This window comes from Berghia stephanieae, chromosome 6 (genome assembly GCF_034508935.2).
Source record: "Berghia stephanieae isolate SIO BIC M18660-M18661 chromosome 6, UCSD_Bste_1.3, whole genome shotgun sequence".
In the NCBI taxonomy this organism is placed as follows: domain Eukaryota; kingdom Metazoa; phylum Mollusca; class Gastropoda; order Nudibranchia; family Aeolidiidae; genus Berghia; species Berghia stephanieae.
The window spans coordinates 8,895,704-8,922,344 of NC_088365.1; the positions used below are offsets into that span (position 1 = coordinate 8,895,704).

Sequence of the window (26,641 nt, forward strand, 5' to 3'; positions counted from 1 at the left end):
ACAATACCTGACACTCGTCAGGTCAACCAATTTTTCTCAGTTCACCTGATTTTTAATATTGTTTTCACTTTGTTACTGTGAGAGAGGATTTTTAATATACAGGAAACTCAACTTAGGTTAGTAAATAGCTATTCCGGTTAATCGCAACATTTTCGCTGATCCCTTGGTGTTGCGATTATCCGGAGTGGACTGTATTTATATAAAATCATTTACAAAAGAAACTATACCGTTTTTATTTGCTATTTATTATCTCACAAAAGAGAAAACTTATTGTTACATGGTGTATTTCTTTAGAATGTAGACAATGTTTTTTCTTTCTGTTGATGTTATCGCGTGTTTTTATTGACACGGGTTATGAGCAAATGCGGGCCGCCAAACAAACAGGTCCGTACAAAAGTTACATATAAATAAATACGCACCAAAAAATATTTCAGATATTTATTTCACATTTATTATACATTGCTCCGCAGCAGCAGTTGCCGCACCAATTTATGTTCACGCTCAGTGAGCTTTGTTTGAAATTTCAAAATCCCGCAATTCGACCAAAGCTGAAGGGACTCCTTTGCACAAAGTTGCTCTGCTGTTGAGATGGGCACGTCACCTCCAAGACTGGGATCCGAACCTGTGGGACAAACGTTTGTTTTAAAGACGAATCGGATCGCTTTTTGAAGTTGATTCCAGAGACAAATGAACTTTGTGTTATCGACGGTGTCGAGGTGAACGTTTCAATAATAACGTCATTGAAGTAACAAATCGGGAGTGGAGTGATCCACAAGACGAAGAAGAAGAAGATGAATATGGATCTGTAATCGTGTGTGTGTGTGTGTGTGTGTGTGTGTGTGTGTGTGGGGGGGGGGGGGGCAGGGGAGTGATAATTGATGGTAGAAGAACTAAACTGAGCTAATACAAATCAGCAAAATGACTCCACTCATACCTATACATATCGAAGCAACATTCTTGAACCAATAATCGAACCCGGCCGTTTATTTAGAATCCGATTACTCAGTGGTGGTATTTCAGTTTGATAACGCCTCAGCACACATTATATTTTATATAGCTCGACAACTGCTTTTCTAAACGATTCGAATGTAAGGTTGATGAACCCGTTGCCAACTGTGTCACCTGACATGAATTCCATTAAACAGAATATGTGGGATTTTATGAAATAGAAAGCTAACCAAAAAAAAAAAACAAAAAAAAAACAAAAAAAACAAAAAAAAGCAAAACAAAACAACAAAAAAAAAAAAAAACCCAAAAAACACACACCAAAAAAAAAAGACAAACAATAAAAAAAACAAAAAAAAAAAAAAAAAAAAGAACAAAACAATAAAAAAACAAAACAAAACAAAACAAAACAAAATAACTACGAAGTAAAATGTAGGACGAATCACGACGTCTACCGTCATATCACTAGATCCATTGGGATCTATCTAGAAACTTCTAAGTAACTAGACCACAAAGCTATCAAGAGGGCCCCGTCCAATTTTCACTTATTACAAGGGATATCCCATGGCTCCTACTCAAACAATATCTTAAAAAGCATTATAATTGTGAAAACACTTTACTTTGTTGTCAGTCAGTCAGTCAGTTGTGGTAAAAGTATTTTAAATGAAAGTGTGAGTAATAACGATGATTGTCGTGTATTGTAGTATGTGAGTGTGAGTCATTTCTCGCTATCCGAAAACCCTGCTGTTTCTTTGGAATGGAAAAGGCTAAAAAAGAAACAAAAACAAACGCGACGGTCATTTGGGTCAAAAGCTGTTACTCCTTCCTCCGCCGACAGAACTGAAATTTGATCTCTCTGCTGGCTCGGCCACGAGTCGCCACTGGTCATCGCAGTGGTCAGTCAAGTCATTATTGTCTACTCATTTATTTTTTCCACCTATTTATTTACGCGTCACCATCATCATCATCATCGTCACCATCATCATCATCATCGTCACCATCATCATCACCACCACCACCACCACCACTACCACCACTACCATCACCACCACCATCACACCACCACCCATCATCATCATCATCATCATCATCATCATCATCATCATCATCATCATCATCTTCACCATCGTCTCTATTTCCGCTTTTTTTTGCCAACATTTTTTACTTGTTTTCGTTTTTATCTATTTTATTATTGTTTTCTTTCTTTTCTTTTCTTTTTTTTTTCTTCTTCTTTCTCATCCCCACCCTGGTTTATACTGTCAGGTAGATTGTATGTTGTGAAACTGTTGGCGACAGAAAGGATTGTAACCAAGACTACTCTATCTATGTGTGTTAGTCACTGATTGAAACCGTGCCGTGTGACTCTGTCTCTCAGAATATTCGTCTGTCCGTCTGTCTGTCTGTCTGTCCGTCTCTAAGTCTCCCTGTCCGCCGGATTGTCTGTGTGTCCATTTATGTGTCTGGTCTATCTTCATCTATCCTGTTTCACCCGTATGTCCGTCTGTATGTCTTTTATAATATAAGGTTAGACCGTTATGTGGTCAAGCATTCCTTTACACGAATCTCATTATGTCTGTATGAGTCACAACGTTACATTTTTGTGCGAGGAATTTTATACTACATAATAATAATTTTCAATGTCATTTTAAACAGATTCGTTGCTACAGTGTATCTAGTAGCCTTTGTCGAAAGGAAAAAGTGAAATATCGCAGCGCCAAACATGCGTCACGTTTCGTCCTACATGTTAAGTGTTGCTGTTGACTTGGAGTCTCTTGTAAATCGCTTTGAGCACATTAAGTGGATATTGCACGGTATAAAAGCTCGGGTTATTCAATTTTCTTTTCCTTTCTTTTTAAATTTTCTATTTCGTGTTATATATTCTTTAGAGTGTATTGAATATGGCTGCTGGATCAATGTTAAACACCGTCGGCTTGCAAAGGGTTAAATAATAGTGTATGTCATTTTATCAAAATTTAAAAACCTAACAATTTACTAGATATTTCCATTCTCAATGATTATGCATAAAAAATAAATAAATATGAGAGAGAGAGAGAGCGAGAGAGAGAGAGAGGGAGAGAGTGAGAGAGAGAGAAAGAGAGAGAGAGCGGGGGGGGGGGGGGTGTAGAATTTAAAACAATAGAGTTAGTACGTAATGATTTTTTAATGATATGCATGAAATAATGAATGCATCATGCGGGTTCTTTCTTTCCTTGTGTACATTTGTATTTATTCATAAGCAAACAATGAGCACAATTCATGGTTCGAAAGCACTGCATTATTGAAAATGAAGTCAAAATCTCTTTTTAAACAGTTAGTTAACTGTCGTACTCTGGAAGGACGCGTATTAAAAAATTTGGCCAGAAAACTCGTCCTTCAAATATCGATCGATGTAAATGACACTAATCTAAAAAAAATGGTAAACACTATCAAACCTGGGACCTCGCGAGAATATATATATATATATATATATATAGATTGGAAGATATATATAGATAGATAGATTGGAAGATATATATATATATATATATAGATAGATAGATAGATAGAAAGATATATATAGATAGACAGGAAGATATATTATATATATATATCAATAGAGAGATAGGAAGATATATAGATAGATAGGAAGATAGATAGTTAGATAGATAGATAGATAGATAGATAGATAGATAGATAGATAGATAGATATATATATAGATAGATAGATAGATAGATGTATAGATAGATAGATTTGAGCTGGTACTTTTGTACTTAATGTAAGTTGAAGTAGGCGCCGTTATACCTAGCCTACCCTTCGGTACTGATGGGTTGTTGATGTCCGTACGCCATGACAGTGTGAAATGTCTGGTTTGGGGGCGTCCAAGATATCGGATGACACTGGTCGTAAAAGAAAAATGGCCATTCGTCGCTCTCTGGCTAATAATTTCACCATATCGCCATAATTGTGGCTATTGTATTTATTTCTATTTTTAAAATGACGGAGAAAACAATGGATATTTAGCATGAAGACAGACATGCTTTGGTGTGGGTTAGTTAAGAAGGCCTAGAAGGATGGGGTGGGGGTGGGGGGGGGGGAGGGCAGGGATTTTAATAAATTTACAATAAAGCTGTTTGCCAGTGATGAAGAAGGTAGAAAAAGAAAGAAAAAAAAAAAACAAAACAAAACAAACCCAACTGGTTAAAGATATTTCCATTAAACAAAATCAATAACATAAACACAAACACAACAGTCTCTTCCCGTTAAAAAAAAAAAAAATAAATAAAAAACAAAAGAAAAACACACAAAAAAAAAAAAACAAAAACAAAAAACTAAAAGCTGAACAAAACAAAACAATGCAAAACAAACAGAAAGAAAAAAATAATAATAATTAAAACCAACCAAAATAATAGTAAGGTACAACACAACACAAAACAGCCGTTGACAGGAACACTATTATTCATTCGCTCGGAATTCTAACCAGATCAATATTATTATAGATAGTATGCAGATGACGTCACTCGGCCTTTGTTATTGTTTTTGCCATCCGCGTTTGTGAGTTGTTCTCACTAAACTGTATTAACCAGACTATAAAAGTTCATGGTTACACAGAGTTTGTCTGTTGGTCCGTTATACTTCCGGATGGCAATGTTGTGAACTCCTTGGCCAAGCGCATTCTATCTATACTGTAATACAGATTCTGAAAAAAAAATCCTAACCCGTAGTCCAACTAAAATTAACGTAATTTGCTATGAATTATTAAGTCAGCTGATTAACTTACCATCAACCTTTATAAGTGGAACAGTCAGTCAGTCTCAATGTTTTGTTCAAACAATATCATTTTGACAAGTTTTTTTGGTAAAAAAAAAAAAGAGAAATAGATAGAGCACAACTTCCACGATGGTAGACAGATTGAATGAAATCCAATTCATTCAAGTTGGGAAGAGAGTGAGCTGCCACTACGCCAACACCAAATGCTGACTCATCTGGGAATCTGGGGAAAAAAACAAAACAAACAAAACAAGGTCAATTTTGTTGTTATTTTTTGGAGCTCATCCAGTCACACCATCATTCTCGTCATCAGAAATTGTATCTTGGATGCTAAGACAATGTTGAAAACATTAACTAGAAAGACTTTAAAGAGATACAGTTTAATATTTAGTATATTATTATTATCATTATTATTAAGTAAGGAGTATGGGAATCTAACCCGTCCGTCTTTCTCGCAAAGATAGTGGGTGGGGTAGGTAGGTATCCAATTCATTTTATTGAGATTTTTATAGCTTTATCCGTCAACATAGGTCCTACCGCAAACACTACAAAAGTCATCTGATCTTTATTCCGGGGGGATGGAAAAGGCTTTAAAATGGCCTATTTTCCCAGACTACGGCCAACTCTTTAAAATAGGTCATGATCACGTGACGTGGAATAGATGCTTACGGGGTAAACAGTTGGTTTTTTAAAATTTTTATATACAGGAAACAGATGACGAAGAGTTGATGAATGGCGTGGATTAATTTTTTTTATAACTCTGTTTTGGCGAACATTGACACTGACACAATATGTTATTTCATTTTGGAAAGAAAAAACAAACGACAACGGTTTGGCTATTTATACAGACTATTTATACCTAATCCAGTTATTGTGGATTTCAATTACATATTTTTATAATTTCACGATCTGTTTCAAAATATGATTTTCCTTAACTTTATTTTCTTTTTAAAAAGAACGGAAAAGCAAATGGGAACTCGAATATTGATGACTATATACCCCCCTCCGTTTCGTCTCTCTTCCTCTCTTTCTATCTCTCTATCTCTCTCTCTCTCTCTCTCTCTCTCTCTCTCTCTCTCTCCTCTTCTCTCCACCTTCTCTATCGTCTCCCAATACTTTTATTTTCTCATGTCCCCCAGGGACCGTTATAATCCCTCTTTAAAAAGGCACACGAATGACTTACGAGTGTTCCCCTTCCGTCTGTCAATCCAAAAACAACTTCAAAAATTCCCTGCCCACCATCACATCCACCTACCCACCCAATCCTCCCATATATCCCTCTCTCTCTATTCAACTTTTCCGACCCCCCCCCCCTCCCTCCCTCCCCATCACTTTTCCAAACATCCACCCAAACACCCACCCACAATTCCATCCATCAATCAATCCGTCCATTCAGACACTTGGTCATTTAAGGTCTATTAGTTCTACTTGACCATTGTCCACCATTGTCCACTTTTGTCCACCGAACAATTCTTAACGTCATTCCTGACCGAGTACACAGAGTGGCCCCCGCCAGCATTCCTTTCTGATTACAGTAGGTGCAATGTAAATACCCCAGGTACATTGAAATCCAACCAGAAAAGAATTGCAGTATTTCTAAATACCGTAGACAAATACTCTGCATACCTATTTTGAGAACAAACGCATCAGCTATTAGTCAAATACTTGACTTGATGTTCTGAAAGCCAAGAGTGGCGGCAGAAGTTTGTGATGTACATACAGTAAAGTATTCTCTTTTTATTTTGGCTTTGCGATCATCGCTGGTTCTGAAGACACTGGTTTAAGTTTAGTTTCTGAAAATTCAAAAAGTTTTTCTTCTTCTTCTTCTTCTTCTTCTTCTTCTTCTTCTTCTTCTTCTTCTTCTTCTTCTTCTTCTTCTTCTTCTTCTTCTTCTTCTTCTTCTTCTTTTTCTTCTTCTTCTTTTCTTCTTTTCTTCTTCTTCTTCTTCTTCTTCTTCTTCTTCTTCTTCTTCTTCTTCTTCTTCTTCTTCTTCTTCTTCTCTTCTTCTTCTTCTTCTTCTCTCTTCTTCTTCTTCTTCTTCTTCTTCTTCTTATTATTATTATTATTATTGACCATGTCCAACATTGTCACATTTTGTCCACCAAATATATACGATAATATGTGAGTGTTTCTCATAACAGTGCTATCAGAATGAGTGAAAAGCGCATTCTTATAATATATAACAATACTTTGTTGCTTATGTCGGTATTCAAAACATTAATTTAGGCAAAGATGACTTATTAAAATCGCTTAACATGTCAGATTAATGATTAAAAAAAAAATTTAATGTAAGATTTAAACCATAATATTCCTCCCCGTTCAGCCCTTTCCTCGAATACCAAAAAACAGAGTCACGCTCCTGCTCTGAAGATTTCTTTGTGACCTTTCATTCCACTGATGTCGATGCCTGTTTACGTACGTAACTTCCAACTATGTTATAACGACATACCTCACCTCTAACTACCACAGTCATTGACCACCGCAGTCATTTCATGGTAAAGTCCACTTCCGTCCATAAACAACTTGCTCTCAACGATTCAACAACCATTCTCCAATTCCCCAAACGAATCAACAAACGTCTGTCTGTCCATAAAATAAGAAGTAGGCCAGTCAAATCTTGACCAATTTTCTGATCGTATCTACTCTACGTACCCTTTCAATCAGCGGCAGCGTCACTCGCTCTAGGCTTTTTCGTCTTGTTGATGTGGCCAGTCAGTTTATTTCCTCCTTGGGTCGGTCAGTCATCCAAATCGAGCACTTACCATAAAATAATATTCTGGAAAAACACATTTTAAAACAGATTTTGGCTGGACAACTTTTACTTCAAATATTAGTAGATTATATATACACATCTTGCACAAAAAGTCTTAAACCTGAGAATTCAGAGAAGGGTTTGGTAGCATTCTATCTAGTTGGTCAGTCACCCAAATCGAGCACTTACCATAAAATAATATTCTGGAAAAACACATTTTAAAACAGATTTTGGCTGGAAAACGTTTACTTCAAATATTGGTAGATTATACTCATCTTGTACAAAAAGTCTTAAATCTGAGAGTTCAAAGAAGTGTTTGGTAGCATTCTATCTAGTTGGTCAGTCACCCAAATCGAGCACTTACCATAAAATAATATTCTGGAAAAACACATTTTAAAACAGATTTTGGCTGGAAAACGTTTACTTCAAATATTAGTAGATTATATATACACAACTTGCACAAAAAGTCTTAAACCTGAGAATTCAAAGAAGTGTTTGGTAGCATTCTATCTAGTTTAAGACGTTTTCAAGTTAAGGGCTAATGTTAATCGAACCTTGTCTGATTAAACGATTTCTGGCCAAAATAATTTTTTTTAAAAAATGTATTGTCAGAGTCGGACATTACCTACGTACATAGCAGTTGTAACCGTTATTGAATTGAATTGTAGTCTCGAGTCGTTTCTCGTAGTTCTCTTGTTTCGCCCCCAAAATGACATTCTTAAGTCAAAGAACATAAACGTCGTTGAATGGAAAAAGTCGAAATTATAATTAATGCTCTTGCTTTGATTCTTATCGATCCCAACGCAACCTGCTTCGTCCTCGTTTCGTTTCATTCTTTTCCCTGCCCTGCCTGCCTGCCATTTTGGGGGTAGTTTCAAACATTGTTCGATTTTGGCAGGAATATGAATAACGGAATTATCCGATAATTGTTCACGGTGCGCACAATTTTGGGATTAGTATGACGTCATTGATTACCATATTTAACTAAAGAGCGTTCCTCGTGTCACTCTTTTGAAGGTTACGTTCATATAGATACGGTACTATTATGAACAGTATTTGAACGATAAAAATAAATAAATGATGAAGTAAAAAAATAAATAGATAAATTAACAAATAGATAAATAAATAAGGTATAAGTGAAACAATCAGTTGAATGATGAATGATACAGTAGATGGTTGAATAAATACAAAAATAAATAAATAAATACATAAATAAATAAATACATAAATAGATTAACAACATATAATATTATATATATGACTAAAAACGAAATGGTGGCTTTACCATTAGAAAACAAATTACTCGGACCTGATCTCAATGTCTGATAAACCAACTAAAATATTTCAACCTCCATCATTTATTTTTTGTATCCCACCCTGAATAGATGGATGGATTATGACATTATGTTTGCGCCCAATTGATGCTGTTGTCATTGTTCAATTACGATGTATACATATAAGTACGTGCAACAAGCATGACAATTGTTGATTGTAATTTGAATACCGACATCAAAGCATACATTCGGTATTCACACAACAATCTTATCATGCTATCACTCTAATTGCTTGCACTTCATAGTATGATAATTTTCTTCCTATATTATTATCACCATAACATCACGTGGGTACTTACAAAACGTTAAACGCTGTGGCACTTTAGAACTTTTTAATAAGTTCAACAAAATATACATAATTGTATAGAGCCCAAAATTGCGAGTATTATAGCACAATGAAATTAAAAAGAAATTAAAACCGCTACAAATTTTAACAACTAGAAAAGACCCCCCATCCCCTAAAAAAAAAACCCCCCAAAAAACAAAACAAAAAACAAAACGAAAAACAAAACAAAAAAAAAAAACAAAAAAAAAACCAAACAAAAAACAAACAAACAAACAAAAAACAAAACAAAAACAAAACAAAACAAAAGAAAAAAAACAAAACAAACAAACAAAACAAAAAAAAAACAAAAACAAAGAACAAAACACACAGACACCCACAACGAAACAAAACAAACTAAACCAAAAAAAAAAAAAAACCCAAAAAACAACACAAACACATACCCAACCAAACAAAAAAACAAAACAAACCAAACCAAAAATTCTACAACAACAACAACAAAAAAAAAAAAAAAAAAAAAAGACAAAAAACAAACGATAACAAACTGCTACCACTATAAAGGTAAATATCAATGAAATGAAATCACCAAAAAGTCAAGTGTAGACATATTGACATATTGTATGAATACGCCTTGTCACTCAAACCGATCTATAAATCCTTCCGAGTCATCGCACGCTTTCAAAACCCGTCATAATAAACACTGTGTACAAGTCGAGATATAGGCCCCAGATATGGTGCCTACTTTATCTATTATCTGCTATCTACCTGATATCTGTTATCTGTTATATCTTTTGTTATTTACTACAACAGTCAGAGTAGGAGCTGATCACTGCTCATGCTGTGCTCTCGGAGTCGTTTTAAAGGTTTATTTCGAGTACACGATGAATGAACGGAAATAAAACGGTAGATAATCCTTGATCTAAAGAACCGATACTCGTTGTTAAATCTATGGCGTTGAGTTCTAAGTTGGTAGATGGTGGACGTGGTGGTGTAGTAGTAGATATTATGTTGCTAGTTTGTTTTTGTATTGGATGATTACGAGTTCGAATGCTTGATGGCCTTGAATAGAAGGATTGGTTTATTCTTATGGACTCGGATTTATTTTATCGTATTGTAAACAGATCTATGATATCTACCATGGAAAGAGAGGACATGCGCGCGCGCATACACACACACACACACACACACACACACACGCATACATACATACATACATACATACATACATACATACATACATACATACATACATACATACATACATACATAGAGATGGGGAGGGTAGAGAGGAAAAGAGAGATTGGAGAGAAAGGGCGATAGGAGAGAAAGAAAGAAAGAGACAAAGAGAGATAGATAGATAGATAGATAGATAGATAGAGAGAGAGAGAGACAGAGAGAGACAGAGAGAGAGACAGAGAGTCAGAGACAGAGACAAAGAGAAAGAGAGAAAGGGGGGGGGGGGGTTGTGAGGAATAAACGGGGGAGCAAACGAGAGAGATAGATCGGAGGATAAGAATGGGGATAAGATAAACTGATTAAATTGATAAGATGAAGACTAGCGAGCGATTAAAGGAAAGTTGAGTTATGAACGAAGAAAAAAAAAAGAAAGAAAAAATGAACGAACGGGCTATAATATTCTACTTCCGTTTACAACGCCGATTTCCCTTAAACATCACAACAGTTAAAAAAAAAAGAGTTGTTTAACAACATCTCACAATAAAGTGCTTTATAACGCGGAGTCTTGAGGTAAACAAATGGCAAGGGGAGATCACCGGGGTAGATTAGATTCTGGACGATTAGAAGATAGCTGTTCGCTGTAGAAGATAGCTGTTCTCTGCTGCTCTGCTGTTTTGGAGGGTTTGGTTATGAATATGGAGATTATGTAAGTAAATTGTTTCAGCAGGTTCTTCCACTAATCCGATCTGTGATCTTGGTCGTCATGGAAACAAGGGGGGTTAACTCCTTGCTGACATGTTAATATTTGTAGTCTTGGAAGTTTTGTATGTAGAAATAAAAATACAAAATAAGGGATTTATATTAAGTGGGATTTAGGAAGATATACCAGTTTTTGGAAAACTCTGTCGGAAGTGGGGACATTGCAATGTGTTTTTAGTTGTTGTTGAACATAAAATTAGACCAAATTTTACTATATCCAACAGAAAAAAAATAGCTTAAAATGCACAATTATACTCTCAACTTAGGCGAATGAATGACAATTAAAGGGCTGTCGAAATCCTTAGAAACAACTATGTCGACCAATAATCATAGTTACTATTTGTTAGTATGTGTCCAAATTTTATGAAGATTTATACACAACTTTTAAAGTCTCAATTTCCATTTAAAAAAAATTACATTCGTCGTATACGAATAGCGCGTTTCCTAAGTGTTATTGGAGTGTTATAAGCACTTTATAACACAATTATTTCTCTCCCCCCCCCCCATAGACAAGAATACGTTTATATTAACACGACATAATGCACCGAGTATTTATATAGCTAATTGTTTGTTTTCTTTCTCTTTCTCTTTTTTTTTTCTTAGCTTGAATTAATGTTTTTTTTTTTTTTTACAGACAAAGAAAGGCACACACTAGATAGTACAATGAAAAACTGAAAACAAACAAACAAACAAAACAAAAACGATAGAATGAAATCAATCATAAAATGATAATAAAACAAAAGTAGACCACAGCAAAAATAGAAAATATCAGCCTCTCCCCCCCCCCTTCTCCCCCTTCCCCCCCCCAAAAAAAAAAACCCCAACAAAACAAAAAAACAAAACAAAACAAAACAAATTTAAAAAAAAAGAAATATCACGACAGGATGTCACTAGAACAACCATGGCAATCACTTTCGATTCTTCTGCGAGGTTGAACACCGAAATATAACAATGTACAAGAATATGCGACACCTGTCTTAGACATTCAGCATTTTAAGAATGTATTTTTGCTGTTGGCACAAGGTCTGCCACACAAGCATGTCGTTTGAAACTTCTCAAAGTCTCTTTTCTTTTCTTTTTTTCATTTCTTTTTTTTTAAAAATCATTCTTATCATTTGTATAAATTACTTGTATTATCACGACCATTATCATCATTATCACCAAAATCCTTTTCTATAACATCTCCATCTTTCAACTTTTTCTTCATATCTTATCTTGATAATCTTATCTGACACAACCTTCGTCTTTTTCTTCCGGAAAAAAAAAAAGAATCATCATAATTTTTATCATTATCACAATAATCAACTTGTATAGAATAGAAAGTGGAGAATAAAACTGAGAACAATGCTATTTTGCCGACACAAAAAGAGAGGATGGCGGACATGCTACTACAAGAGACACAAAATAATGTGAAGAGACTAAACTCCCTTGACTAGGGGGGCGCACTAGTCCGGTAGCTGTTATGGTCGTCCATATGCATGCCGGGTAGAAATCTGAAGAAAGGTATTGTGGGAAGAAAGGGTCTTGGGGGTCTCCGCTTATCTCATTTATCACCACAAGGGGTGGCGCGTGGGGTCGAAAAATGGCGGCGCTCATCCGGCTAATTATCATCCGCCTCTTTCTGCCGATTTTGATGAATGAATAGATGATTGAACGAATGAATAGATGGGATGGATGGATGGAGGAATGGAGAGAAGAAGGAATGCAAGGGAATCTGAATGTCTGGTGTGTTTAAAAAGACATGGATGTTTTAAGGAGACAGGTAGCAATAAACGACTGTCATTGGACCACGTTGACCATTGAGTTATCACTGTTATTGTAGCTTTTTTTCTTCCCTCTTTCTATTATTTTATTATGAACAAAATGAAGAAGTAAAAAAAAGAGTCTTGGGGGAGACAGGTCCGAAGGGGGCGGGGGGGGGGGGGGGGGGGGGACAAAACCCCGAAGAGGGATAGTAGGAAAAAAAAGGCCGGTTGTTGAATAGGTCAGTTACACCGAATGTCAGCAGCTGGAATTTATGATTTAAAAAAGGTTCTCTGATATATATTTGGATAGACTTTGGGGTGACATAATAATTTGTGTTGTAAACTATACTAGAGAAAAATTGGTCAGGATTATTCAGCATTATGAAAACAGGACACGGGAAAAGAAAGATATGGGCAATTGTGAAGGGCATTGTCCATGGCGAACCTGTAAAAATGCGCTACACTCCCCTCCAAAAAAAAAAAAAAAAACACAAAAAAAAAACAAAAACAAAAACAAAAACAAAACAAAACAAAAACAAACAAACAACAAACAAACAAAACGAGCATTTATATATTGAACTGTGCTCAAAGCCCTTTGCAAAGTAAGGTCCCTAGCCAACAACAACAGTTTACATGTAGGACGATACATTTTTCACAAGAGTACAGTGAGATAGTGTAAGTAAAGAGCCGTTTCCAAGGACTCAACTCAGAACGGGACTTCTACCCAGGACCTTCCGGTCCGAAAGCGAGTGTCACACCAAAAGACCACATAGCTGCACAGATATGAGCACCTCATTAAATTGTAAACATGGAGACATTTTCGTTTACAGTTTATTAAATTTCCAGTGTCGCAAAATGTAGACGTCATTGTCGAGGTTTTAACAAGTCTTCACATCGTTTGACGACAGACTATCAACTAGCTCCTTGTAAGACTCAAGAGGGGGGTATCGTTATTCGCCCATAACATGGCGACAAAACACAGCTACGGAACATCTAACCTCGCTCTTGTATTTCTCTCCGCCTCGTCGACTCTCACCACACGCAGGGATAAGAATGCTTTCCTTTTGGGGAGCTTTTTCACGCTCTTTCACGCCGATTTGAACCAGGCGGGGGACCTTTATTGGGCCCAATATAGACAAGAGTAGACGGCTCTTTGGCGGAACCGACTGATGTGTTGTTAGGCTATTGAGCAGGCCAGCGGGAAGCGTCATCTTCCGCCAAGGGAGATCAGTGAGGTGGTCCTTACAAGCGTTCGATAGTTTGCTCCTTTCTCAGTCTTCATTGCGACAATGTAGATTTTTATTCCCATGTTATGTACACATACAACCACAGACTCCTGTTTTCTCTATGCATACAACTACACACTAACAAAAAAGGTGAAAATGGGAAAGGCTTCGGATAGAAACAGTACACATAATGGACATTTCGGGTACAAACTTTTCGTCAGCAAAACAATAAACAAAAGGAACGTTGAAAGAAAATAAATGAGCTTTTATATAGCACAATATCCACTAAATGTGCTCAAATCGCTTTACAAGGGGGCCCTTTCAATCAATCTCTCACAGAGGTATTCACTCTAGACTGGGTTAAAACCCATTGAATTGACTTTATAATATGCATATCCGTATATAGAAGGGAACATTATATAAGGGACAAAATCTAGGCTTCACAGCAAGTAGACACATATTATGGGCTTTGTCTTCTATTCTTCGTGCGGCTTTGTGGTCTAGTGGTATGACACTCGCTTTCGGATCGGAAGGTCCTGGGTTCAAGCCTCGCTCGGCGCATAGTTGAGTCCTTGGAGAAGGCTCTTTACTCACTTTCTCTTACCGCACTCAGGTGTAAAATGAGTACCTGGCCGTTAACAGCGTTGTCTCTGTCCGAAAAAATAATAACATCGCCTAACAGGCGTCATGTCCCGTCCTAAATGTTAAATGTTGCTGTTGGCCCGGGACCCCTTGTAAAGCGCTTTGAGCACATTTAGTGGATATTGCGCTATATAAAAGCTCAATTTTATTATACTCGGGACTCACTATTTAGTTTGCCCGTTATGATAGGGAAAAAAAATAATGATTAATATTGGATTGAAGTGGTTAAAACGTTAACACTATAGGATAGTTACACACACACACACACACACACATATACACACACATACACTCACATACACCCACACAAAACACAAGCACACACAGTTATTTTTCCTTTTGATTGATTAAAATAAGAGCATTAATAAATTTAAGTCTTAAGCGATACGCCCAGTGTGTTGTTTAAATCCCTATTATTATTAACTTAACCTTGTAATATGAGAAGGCCAGGAATCTGTTACCCCTCCAAACCACCTAATAAAGCACACCGTCTCTCTGAAATAAACAATCATAATAGCTGTCAATACCTTCGGTTTTTGATATTCATCCTATCTATTGATGCATATGCATGCAGTCAACGTCATGCGATGTTTTGCCAGCCAGAATAAGTGAGCTATTAACAAAATCGCAGATTATTATCAAGACTGCCTCTATTCTCATCCCCCCCCCCCCCCCCCCCCCCGGCCGATTGGATTACCGAAAAAAACGTCGCCGGTTTTTGCGATTTGGATTTGATTGATTTTTTTTTTTAATTGTGCAACTTGTGACAAGAAACTTAACAAATTACTGCATTACAACCTTTGGATTAAACATACAACAATTGTGGACTACTATTATGAAGACTAGCATCCTAGACTAGGGGGATGAGAATAGTCACTTCGTATTATCAATCCTATTTTCTTTTGTTATTGACTTGTTTCTGCTACAATAATAAGCCCCTGTCAGTATTTTGTGTCTTATTAGCAGATGTTGTATAACTTTTCCTCAAAACCTATTGTCAATACAAACATCAAGGGAATTAACTTAGTCAATAAAACGCAATTGATTCTTCTTATTACTTGCTAAAACCTAAAACTCCATCTCCCCCCCCCCCTCGCCTCCCCCCCCCCCCCCCTTGCCCTTTCCCACCTTTAACCAATCTGCTTTGTCTAACGTCTAACATCCCCTCCCAGCATGTAGAGATAATCATTCGTCAATGAATAGTCTCCAACTTCCTGTGAATGGCCAACTTCCGTTATGTTATACACATCTTCGAACTCAACACGAAACCATCAAAGCAAATGTAAATAAATACCAAATAAATCTTCCCATGGGAAGAACTCTTAAAAAAAATAAAAATCTTTTGGAATTCCTTCCCACCCCTTACCTACTTATTATCCCACTACGTCACTATAACGTCATATTTCTACACCAAAACACGTTGAAGGAATCCCCTGATGACTAAATTTAATGGAAAACCCCCGTGGAATCCCCGACTTTTTGTTCTATTGTTAGATCTTTGGCGACTCTATCTCAACTCCCAGTAGGAGGACGATTCACACCCACAAAATGTGTTAAAAAGACAGAGCGTCGGCGGCTACTTAGAGTGAGATGAAAAGTAAACCTGACCATTCCAGGCACACCTCTGACTGTATAATTGACTCACTTGAGCTTTTATATAGCGCAATATCCGATAAACGTGCTCAAAGCAGCGGTTTACAAGGGGTCCCTGACCAACAGCAACACATAGCATGTAGAACGAGACATGACGACTGTTATTACAATATTACAATTTTTTATGATGATGACGACGACGACGATGACAATTATGACGAAGATGATGATGATCATGGTGATGCCATTGATTTTAATAAAAGAATTAATTATGATAATGTCAATAATAATAATAATAATAATAATGATGATGATGATGATGATGATGATGATGATGATGATGATGATGATGATGATGATCATGATATTAATAATAATAATAATGATATTAATGATGATGATACAACAACAACAACAACAACTACTACTATTATTATTACTACTACTACTACTACTACTACTACTACTACTACTACTACTACTACTACTACTACTACTACTACTACTACTATACTACTACTACTACTACTACTACTACTACTACTACTACTACTACTACTACTACTAATAATAATAATAATAATAATAATGATAATAATAAAAATGACAATGATGATGGTGTTTATGATGTTGTTGTTGTTGTTGTTGTTGATGATGATGATGATGATGATGATGATGATGATGATGATGATGATGATGATGATGATGATCATGATAACAATGAAATCTACTAAAACAACATTAACGTAAAACGATTAAAATGAATTAAATTTATTGATACAGAATGCATATATCTACACTTTTTCACACGCTTATAAATAAAAGTGTTAAATCTTAGAGTGTTTTCCCACACTGTCAATGTCCCCATACAGGAAGTGCCAAATTTTACTCAATGACCACTTACTGGACACGAATACATTCTATCTACATGCTTACTTAGTCACTTCCACTTCAGTATGACGTCATCAAAGATGGTGCTCACGGACGTATGACGTTTTACCCGATATCCGGTCGTGGCAGAAGATACAGATTATTACATGTCTTGTGAAAGTAAACGTGTAAAGAGCTTGTCATGTAACAGGATAAAAGTAGGAACATTTTATAGGCGATACGTCGCCAAAATAAAAAAATAAAAAATAAATAAAGATAGGTAAAAAACATGATAAATAATTAATTCATTAAATAAATAATTAAATAAATAAATAAATACATAAATAAATAAATACATAAATTAATAAATAAGTTAATAAATAAATACATAAATAAATAAATAAAAAGATTTAAAAAAAAGCAAAAACAAACCCCAACCTAAAACTAACGATTAATCAAACAACTAAAAAGATTACACATAATATAATGTATAGATTGTGTGCGCTTGGCTGGGAAGCTCACATGATTGCCATCCGGAAGTATAACGGACCAACACACAAAACTGTGTGTAACCTTAACCGTTTATAGTCTTGTTAATACAGTTTACAGACGTTAACAAAAATATTGACAAATGACACAAGACCAAGTCATGGAAATCATAACATTTGTATTGGCCATATTAACGCACAGTCATCGAGAAACAAGTCATTCGATATAATCGATGTCATAGATCAACACGATATCGATATTCTATATATAACTGAATCATGGTTGCGTCAGTTCGGTGATGAACCTATAATGAAAGAAATGACACCTCCCGGCTACAAGATGGAATCGTTCCCAAGAAATGGACGATCAGGAGGGGGATCGCCATCATATACAAACACGCTCTTTCGTCTAAAATACAAAACAGGCCAATTTCGTTCAAAAGTTTCGAGTGTGTCCAAACCACATTGACCTACCCTCAAATTTCATTTTTAATCACTTGTATCTACAGACCACCCCCAAGCAAAAAGAACAAACTGAGACAGAATGATTTTGCTGACGAATTTTCAGATTTTGTATCAAAAGACACATCAAATAAGCGAAAAATTTATATCGGCGATTTTAATATTCAGTTTGATGTTGATCAGAATAGTCTCGTTAAAATTATAAAAAATATGCTGAATGAACATGGCCTCACTCAGTTAGTGACCTCTCCAACTCAAAGATTGGGGCACATCTTGGACTGGTTCATCATTGACACACCCTCGCTTGTTGAATCAATTAAAAATATCAAAAAAGAAATTTCAGACCACAATCTGATTCTGGCAACTCAAATGCATCAAAGAGAAAGCAAAGAAAGTCAAGATAGTGTCTAGGGATACCAAAAAAATAGACATTAGTTCCTTCAAAAACAATCTGTCAGAGGAACTAGGAAGAATGGATATACCATCAGCACAGAAAACAGACGAGGTACTGCGCAACGTCATCGACAGGCATGCGCCAAAGACAACTAGAATAATAAATTCCAGGAAACCGTCTCCGTGGTTTAACCAGAGTGAAAAAAACTGCCAAAAGGGAAAAAAGGAATGCAGAGGCATCGTGGAGAACATCGGGCCTTGAGATTGACCGGCTGATATATATAGCAAAAAAGCATAAGTATAAAACCACCTGCAAAAGAGCAAAAAGAAACTATTATAACACAAAACTGTCATCAGTGAGGGACACTAAGGAATTTTTCTCTGTTTCAAAGGAACTTTTAGGGGAAGAAAAGGGCATGTGTCTACCCACTAATATCCCGGTAGAAAAGCAGCCGGATGCATTTCCAGATTTCTTTTCGGGAAAAATATCGAAAATTCGGAACAATTTGGACCTCGTGCAAAATGAAGATATAAATTTCCACCCTTTTTTGGGTTCACAGGGATTCTCTTGTTTTAAAGAAACAACTGAAGAAGAAATTTCTAAAATAATTTTTTCATCTTCCTCGAAGTCATGTGATTTAGATCCTTTACCAACTAATATTTTGAAATTATGTCTTCCTGAATTGTTACCTTGCATAACTTATATTATAAATCAGTCACTTATCTCAGGACAAGTCCCAGATATCTATAAACATGCAATTGTAAAGCCTCTCATAAAAAAGCAAAATCTCAATGTAAATGACCTTAGTAACTACCGTCCCGTCTCAAATCTGCCATTTCTTTCTAAAATCCTTGAAAAAGTTGTACTCAGACGTCTTTCACAACATCTCCATGAAAACAATCTATGGGAAAAATTTCAGTCAGCTTATCGTTCTTACCACAGCACAGAAACTGCTCTGTGCTGTGTTGCGAGTGATTTGCTTGATGTTTTAGATAAAGGTTCTGTTTCTCTTCTGACATTGTTAGACCTTTCGGCGGCGTTTGATACTATTGATCACGGTATTCTCATTAAACGACTTAATATAACCTTTGGCTTGTCTGGGACTGTCTTGCAGTGGTTTGAATCTTATTTAGATGGCAGAAAGCAACAGGTTATGATTTTAGATAAACTTTCTCGTCAACATACATTGTCTTTTGGTGTTCCTCAAGGCTCTGTTTTGGGTCCAATTCTTTTTGTTTTGTATACTTCTCCATTATCTAATGTCATCACTGGTCATGGGCTGCGCTATCATCTCTATGCAGATGATACGCAACTTTATGCTACTGATAAAACTTAAAATCTCGAAAATATTGTGAAACGTGTGGAAGAATGTGTGACGGATGTGAAAGAGTGGATGGATGCAAACAAGTTGAAAATGAATGAGTCAAAAACAGAAGTGATGATTGTGGGAAATAGAGGGCAGTTGAAGGTGAATGATGGTCTTGAGGTGTTGATTGGGGGTGAAAAGATCAAAGTTTCAAAGACTGTGAAAAATTTGGGTGTCTATTTTGATTCAGAAATGAAAATGTCAGCTCACATTTCTGCTCTCTGTAAATCTTATACTTTCAATTGAAGAAAATCAGTTCGATCCGTCAGTATATTGCAATTGGAACATGTAAAACATTGGTTGTTTCCCTCATTTTTTCGAAACTAGACTATTGTAACTCGCTGCTTGTCAACTTGCCTCAGGCTTCTATTAAACAATTGCAACTACTGCAAAACAGTGCAGCAAGATTAGTTTTTGGCAAAAAAAAATTTGATCATGCAACCCCTTTGTTGGCCTCTCTCCACTGGTTGCCCATTGAAAAGCGCACATATTACAAAGCAGCGTGTCTTGTTTATAAGTGTTTGGCTGGTATAGCACCGGCATATCTCACAGATCACGTGGTCATGTGTAAATTTGAAAATTACACTTTAAGATCATGTAATGACCAAACGAAAATTTCGGAAAAAAGATCAAGAACAAAATTTGGTGATAGATCGTTTGCTTGTTTCGGCCCCAAGATTTGGAATGAACTACCACGTGGTCTGAGGGAGTGCAAGTCTTTACCTACTTTTAAAAAGAATCTCAAGACACATTTTTACTGTATTTGTTTTTCTTGACTCTATATGAATCCTTGATTTGGCTATGAATTGTTATTGTTGTTATTATTTTATTTTTTTATTTTTTCACTTAAAATTGATATTTATATTGTAAAGTGCCCAGAGCTTGTGTTTTACACGAGAATGAGCGCTATATAAATGTGTATTATTATTATTATTATTATTATTATTATTATTATTATTATTATTATTACAGTTTAGTGAGAATTACTCATAAACGCGGATGGCAAAAAACAAAAAAAAAAAAAAAAAAAACAAAAAAAAAAAAAACAAAAAACAAACCCCCAAAAACCCCCAAATACCCCAAAGACCCGAGTGACGTCAACTTCATTCTATCTATATAGTAGTCCTCGTAAAATTATCTTATTTTTGTCGGACAGATGTTTGTTATGGATCGTTTTCGGGTTGAAAACAACAAAAATATTATTATTATTATTATCATTATTATTATTATTATTATTATTATTATTATTATTATTATTATTATTATTATTATAATATACAAACTGTAACAAGAAAAATACAAGTATCAAGTATAAACATAAACAATGCTGCAATGTTAATGATGCATCACGATGTCTAATAGGATTGTATATTATTGTGTGTTATCGATTTAGTTCTTTGTCAAAAGATGTTTGTCAAAGAAAAACTGAGCCTGATACAGGGCTTGTTTGTATTCTGAATAAACATCGTTTAAATAATTAGGTCAGAAAAGTCGTCCTTCATAATAATATGGATCGATAAAAATTAAATGATCCTCATCTGGCCAAAGACTATTCTCCTAATTTGTGCGATATAATAATATTGTGAGTGGTCTTGTGGTATGACACTCGCTTTTGGATAGGAAGGTCCTAGGTTCGAACCTCGTTCTTCGGAGCATAGTTGAGCTTTTTGAAAAGGCGTTTTTACTGACATTCTGTCACCGTACTCAGGTTGTAAAATGAGTAGCTGACAGCGTTAATAGCGTTGTCTTTGTCGGGCAAAAAAAAAAAAAATGTAATATCGCCTAACAGGCGCCATGTCTAGTTCTATAGATAGAATTAAGATGTCGTCACTTAGCCTTTGTTATTGTATTTTGCCATCCGCGTCTGTGAGTGATTCTCACTAAACTGTATTAACCCCACTATAAACGTTCATGGTTACACATAGTTTTGTGTGTTGGTCCGTTATACTTCCGGATATCAATGTTATGAGCTTCTGAGCCAAGCGCATACTATCTATATGTTCCGATTTGCTGTTGGTCAGGGACCCTTTGTAAAGCGCTCTAAACACGTTTTGTGGATATTGCGCTATATAAAAGCTCAACTTGGGACTCCAAAATATTATTAAAAAACGTTGTTTTCTTAAGGATACGGCAGTGTTCTGTTAACATGCCTGCCTTTCTTGATGAAATTTGTCATAAGTATTCACTTTATTTTGTTCAAGCCGCTCCCAAAACTCCAAATTGTAACTGAGAGAATTCATCAACACTTATTATTAATTTAGTATGAGCGTCATGTTCGCTGATTTGAATTTTGTTTAACCTCTCAATAGCGGGATTCAATTTTACTTTACCCTCACATTTCATTATACATATCAACCGTGCGGCTATGTGGTCTAGTGGTCTGACACTTGTTTTCGGATCGGAATTTCCTGGGTTCTAGCCTCGCTCGGCGCATAGTTGAGTCCTTGGAGAAGGCTCTTTACTCACATTCTCTCACCGTTGGTACTCAGGTGTAAAAAGAGTACCTGGACGTTAACAGCGTTGTCTCTGTCCGAAAAGCATTGTAACATCGCCTAACAGGCGCCATGTCCCGTCCTTAATGTTAAATATTGCTGTTGACCAGGGACCCCTTGTAAAGCGCTTTGAGCACATTTAGTGGATATTACGCTATATAAAAGCTCATTAACCCCCCCCCCCCCGAAGACTTGTCTATTTCTACAAGAGAAAAATCAAGATAAGTATTGAATTGTAAGCTTCAATTTATTAAACGAAGACAGATACTGTGGACGTTTCGGATTTCCCCTTTATCAACAAACCACGATGAATGAAACACTAATGACGAATGGGTTATGTGTAAATGGAGTGGTTCAGGTGATTATCTATTCAACTTAACTACTCCATTCACACATATCTCATTCGTCCTTAGTGTTTCATTCATCGTGTTTTGTTGATAAAGGGAAACCCCGAAACGTCCACAGTATCTATCTTCGTCTAATAATTTGAAGCTTACAATTCAATACTTTTCTCTATTTTTTTTCCTTCGAGCTTCAAGCAGCAACATTTTCATCAAGGAAAAAAATCGTATAATTACGAATATTCTTCGATTTCATCTGTTACAGAATCTTTAATAAAACCAAATCCTTTGGATTTCAAAGTTTGCAACAAGAAACATGGGGCTCATTTCCTCAAAAGAGTATTTTGTCGAGGTGTGACCTTGAGAGTTATGTAATTGTCAAAGTGTCTAGTAAGTTGGTCCATTTGTCGTAACACACACACACACACACACACACACACACACACTACCTGGTCCTTATTGAAAACCAGAGGAGTCATCATACTGAAAATGATATCCAAAAATAACTAACTATGATTGAAAATGTATTCCGTTTGGTCTTTTATGGGTTAAATATGGCAGCGTTTTTCAGGTTCATTGATTGCTCCGCTGGTTCAAGAAACAATAACACCATCCCGCCCAGTCGCATTCCCATCCGACAACTTTGTCCAATTAAAACGGAATTAATAATAATGAGACACGAATTTTATACATTATTTACCGTAACGTCCTTGGACGACAACGACGATGTCAGCAAAGATCATAGAAAAAAAAAATTGCATAGTTTTTATTTTGTGTGTGGTTTGTTTCCCTTTATTTTTCAACACAACACAAAACCGTTGAAAGAAAAAGTGAGTAAAAATCAAACAAACAAACAAACAAACAAAAACAAAAACAACAAAAACAAAACAAAACAAAACAAACATACAAATAAATAACAAACAAAAACGAAAAACAAAACTAAAACAACAACCCCCTAATAGGAACAAACAAAAAGCAAAATAAACAAACGAAATAAACAACAACAAAAATAAAAAAAATGACATCACTGCCGTGTCTCACACTTCACGATATTATAAACGAATCATTATATCATATTTTCTCATACTACTAATATGTCATATGTATATTATTATACGTATCCTGTCGCCATTTGCAACAAGGCTGGGAATCAGGCGATAAAGATCTATCGCGCCTTTTTAGACTATAATGACGGCCATTGAAAAAAGGCCTGATCTCCCGATAGCCGTGTTAAATGGTAAATTGGGGTATTTATCCTTTTTGTTCTTATTATTCCTTAATGTTGTCGATGTTTTCTGCTTCCCGATTGGCTTGCTATTGTTTTCATCTTTGTTTTCTTCTTTCTGATTGGCTTAGTATTGTTTTCGGCGTTGTTTTCTGCTTTCTGATTGGATGCTATTATGTATATATCCTTATCTATCTCTCACTTTTGGGGAAATTGCCCCAGAAAAAAGCAGGTGCGTAATTATTATTATTGTCGCGCTTATTGGCATAAGTATTAAATATTATTCTCAATGTAGCCACAACTTATAATGATATTCGCTACGTTCTTGATAGGCTAAAATTGCTATAGCCGACTCAAGGAAATGTAGATCTTTACTATCTGTGTTATATCATTATACATGAGGCAATTTTGAACACTGGAGGAAATGCAAATGTTGAGACATAATTTATCCCAAATTTGCGCCTGATAATAAGCACCAATCATCGCTATCTATATCCAGATTTTTTATTTTTTATTCCCTTAACCAAAAAGCCAACTGCAAAATAGATGATAAGGGGGGAAAAGTGGCCGGGAGGGTGTGCAAAACTTAGCAAACAACTATATAAACCAGAAATTGAAATAAATAATGTATTATCCATATCATACCCCCCCCCCCCCAAACACACACACACAAAGGGAAAAAAATACAAATAATGATTTAAAAAAAAAACAAAAACAAAAAAAACAAACAAAACAAAACAAAAAGAACAACAGCAACAAACAAACAACTAATAATAGAAAAACAAAACAAACAAATCTCTCTTCCTTTAGCTCTTTATTCCTTTTCAATCTATATATCTATCCTTTTTATAAAAACTCGAATGTGTTACCACTTCGATAATATTTTCTTTACTTTCTTTTCAATCTCCAGGTCAATCGGCCTCTGACGATGAAGAAGGACGGAATCCAAACTCGCAATCGCAAGATGACGTCAAAGGGAAAGAAAGGCAAGAAAGGGATGGTTGCCATGTCCGACTTCCTTCGAGACACCAAACCGTTCTCATCCTTCGGTGCTCCTTCCTTCTCCCCGTCCATGCATTCAATGAACCCCTACATGGCCTCGATGGGCGGTCAGGGGTTGGGTGGGGGATATCCACATCATCACTCTCAGATGGGCGGTGGTCTCGGTGGTGCTGCTGCAGGATTTCATAACAACTTCCACCCGTCGCTTCAGTCTCCAACGTTCGGCTCCTCGCTCTCATCCCCCTCCTTCCCGTCATCCCTTCAGAGCCCGTCGTTCCCTTCGTCGTATGGCCACATGTCCTCCCTTTCGACAGGAGGCCTCAACTTGTCTACAGGAAACATGGTTGGAGCTATGGCCTAAAGTTATGGGATAACAAAATTTTAAAAATAGAGATGAGAAAGAAAACGACACGAAACGAAATGAAATTGACTCGAATGTTTGTCAGACTGAATGATGGACAGTTTGATCTTGTCTTATGAAGGAACAAACTTGGCAGACAACGAGAAAGTCGTTCGGATTGCAGTCGGTGTTGTATACGCTAAAGGAAGTCATCGCTGTTTGTTCATGGCGGCATGTGTCGCCCCGTAGCGTCACAAACAAGAGGAAGAAAGAAAACTGACGAGTTGATTGACCTTCAAGATGGGCGCCCTTGCAGATAGCCACCAACCTGACTCAGGTGGTTGTCTGGACTTGATTATGCACTTATTGCTGATCTTTCAATGCGGACATTGATATATATATATATATATATATATATATATAATATATATATATATATCAATGTCCGCATATATATATATATATATAACACAATGGTCATTTTATGAGTTAAAAACAATCACACATAGGTACTCAGTACTATGAAGTCAATCCCTTCATAACTCGCCAAGACGCAAATTGGACACAAATTATTGCTGACGTCAAAATGATATTGGCCGGCGATTGGTTCAAATTGAAAGAATGGTTCGATGGATATGCGAAATTATTAATTTATGTCCTCGCAGATTACATCTATTATCACTGCCATTGATTATAAATGATGTGAACTACATATTCGTGAACCGGAGAAAATTCATCTGATTTTTAAAACATCTGGATTGACTCTGACTTGAAATTCTAGAATAAAATTCTAGTGACGTCATAATACTGAATCTTCCGTGTAGAGTTCTATCACATGGTATGGACATGATATGATCACAATAAAAGGTCGAAAGAATTTAATAGGATTCGTGTTATTGAGCTTGAAAGGAAAGGAAGAAAGAAACACGACACAAATAGTGTTGCTATCTCATTCAGAGGGACAATAAATAGTATTATTGAGAAGCTGCTTGCATATAATAATAATAATACGTGTTTTTTTTTCAACGGCCCACAATATAAATTATTATGCTGTTTATTCTTGCTTTATCCAGTATGTAGCAACTACGAATGGGTTGCAATGAGATATAAATGTGATGTTTATGTATAAAGACAAGCCGAGAACTCGTTCTTTTTTAAAGTTTAGACGAATTATGTTACATTTTTGCAATGGAACATGTTGTACTATGACTGAAATTTCTATGAATTTAGCTAATACAAGGAAGTTAGTCAATCTGATTGATTTTCTCAAATTGTGTACAAAAACAACTTGAAATTGGATTCGGAATGTGATATTTTTAATTAAACATCCTGTAATAACTTGTACATTGACTTGATCCAACGATGATGACGTCACAACAACAATAGAAATCTAAATCGAGACAAGATGTACAAAATATACAACTTCTGATGTCAAAGGATTTAAAACAATGTCCAAAC

General features: G+C 35.9%; 1 protein-coding gene across 2 annotated transcripts in view; it reads left to right on the forward strand.

Annotated features, from left to right (window-relative positions):
* Nucleotides 1-25,231, forward strand: part of LOC144974442 (uncharacterized) — a 158,083-nt gene extending 132,852 nt beyond the window's left edge. For both annotated transcript variants that reach the window (XM_078917318.1, XM_078917317.1), the window contains one exon: nt 24,752-25,231. In XM_078917318.1, the coding sequence (XP_078773444.1) occupies nt 24,752-25,204 (453 nt within the window). In that variant the 3' untranslated portion in view covers nt 25,205-25,231. The remainder of the gene's footprint in view (nt 1-24,751) is intronic.
* The last annotated feature ends 1,410 nt before the right edge of the window (nt 25,232-26,641 follow it).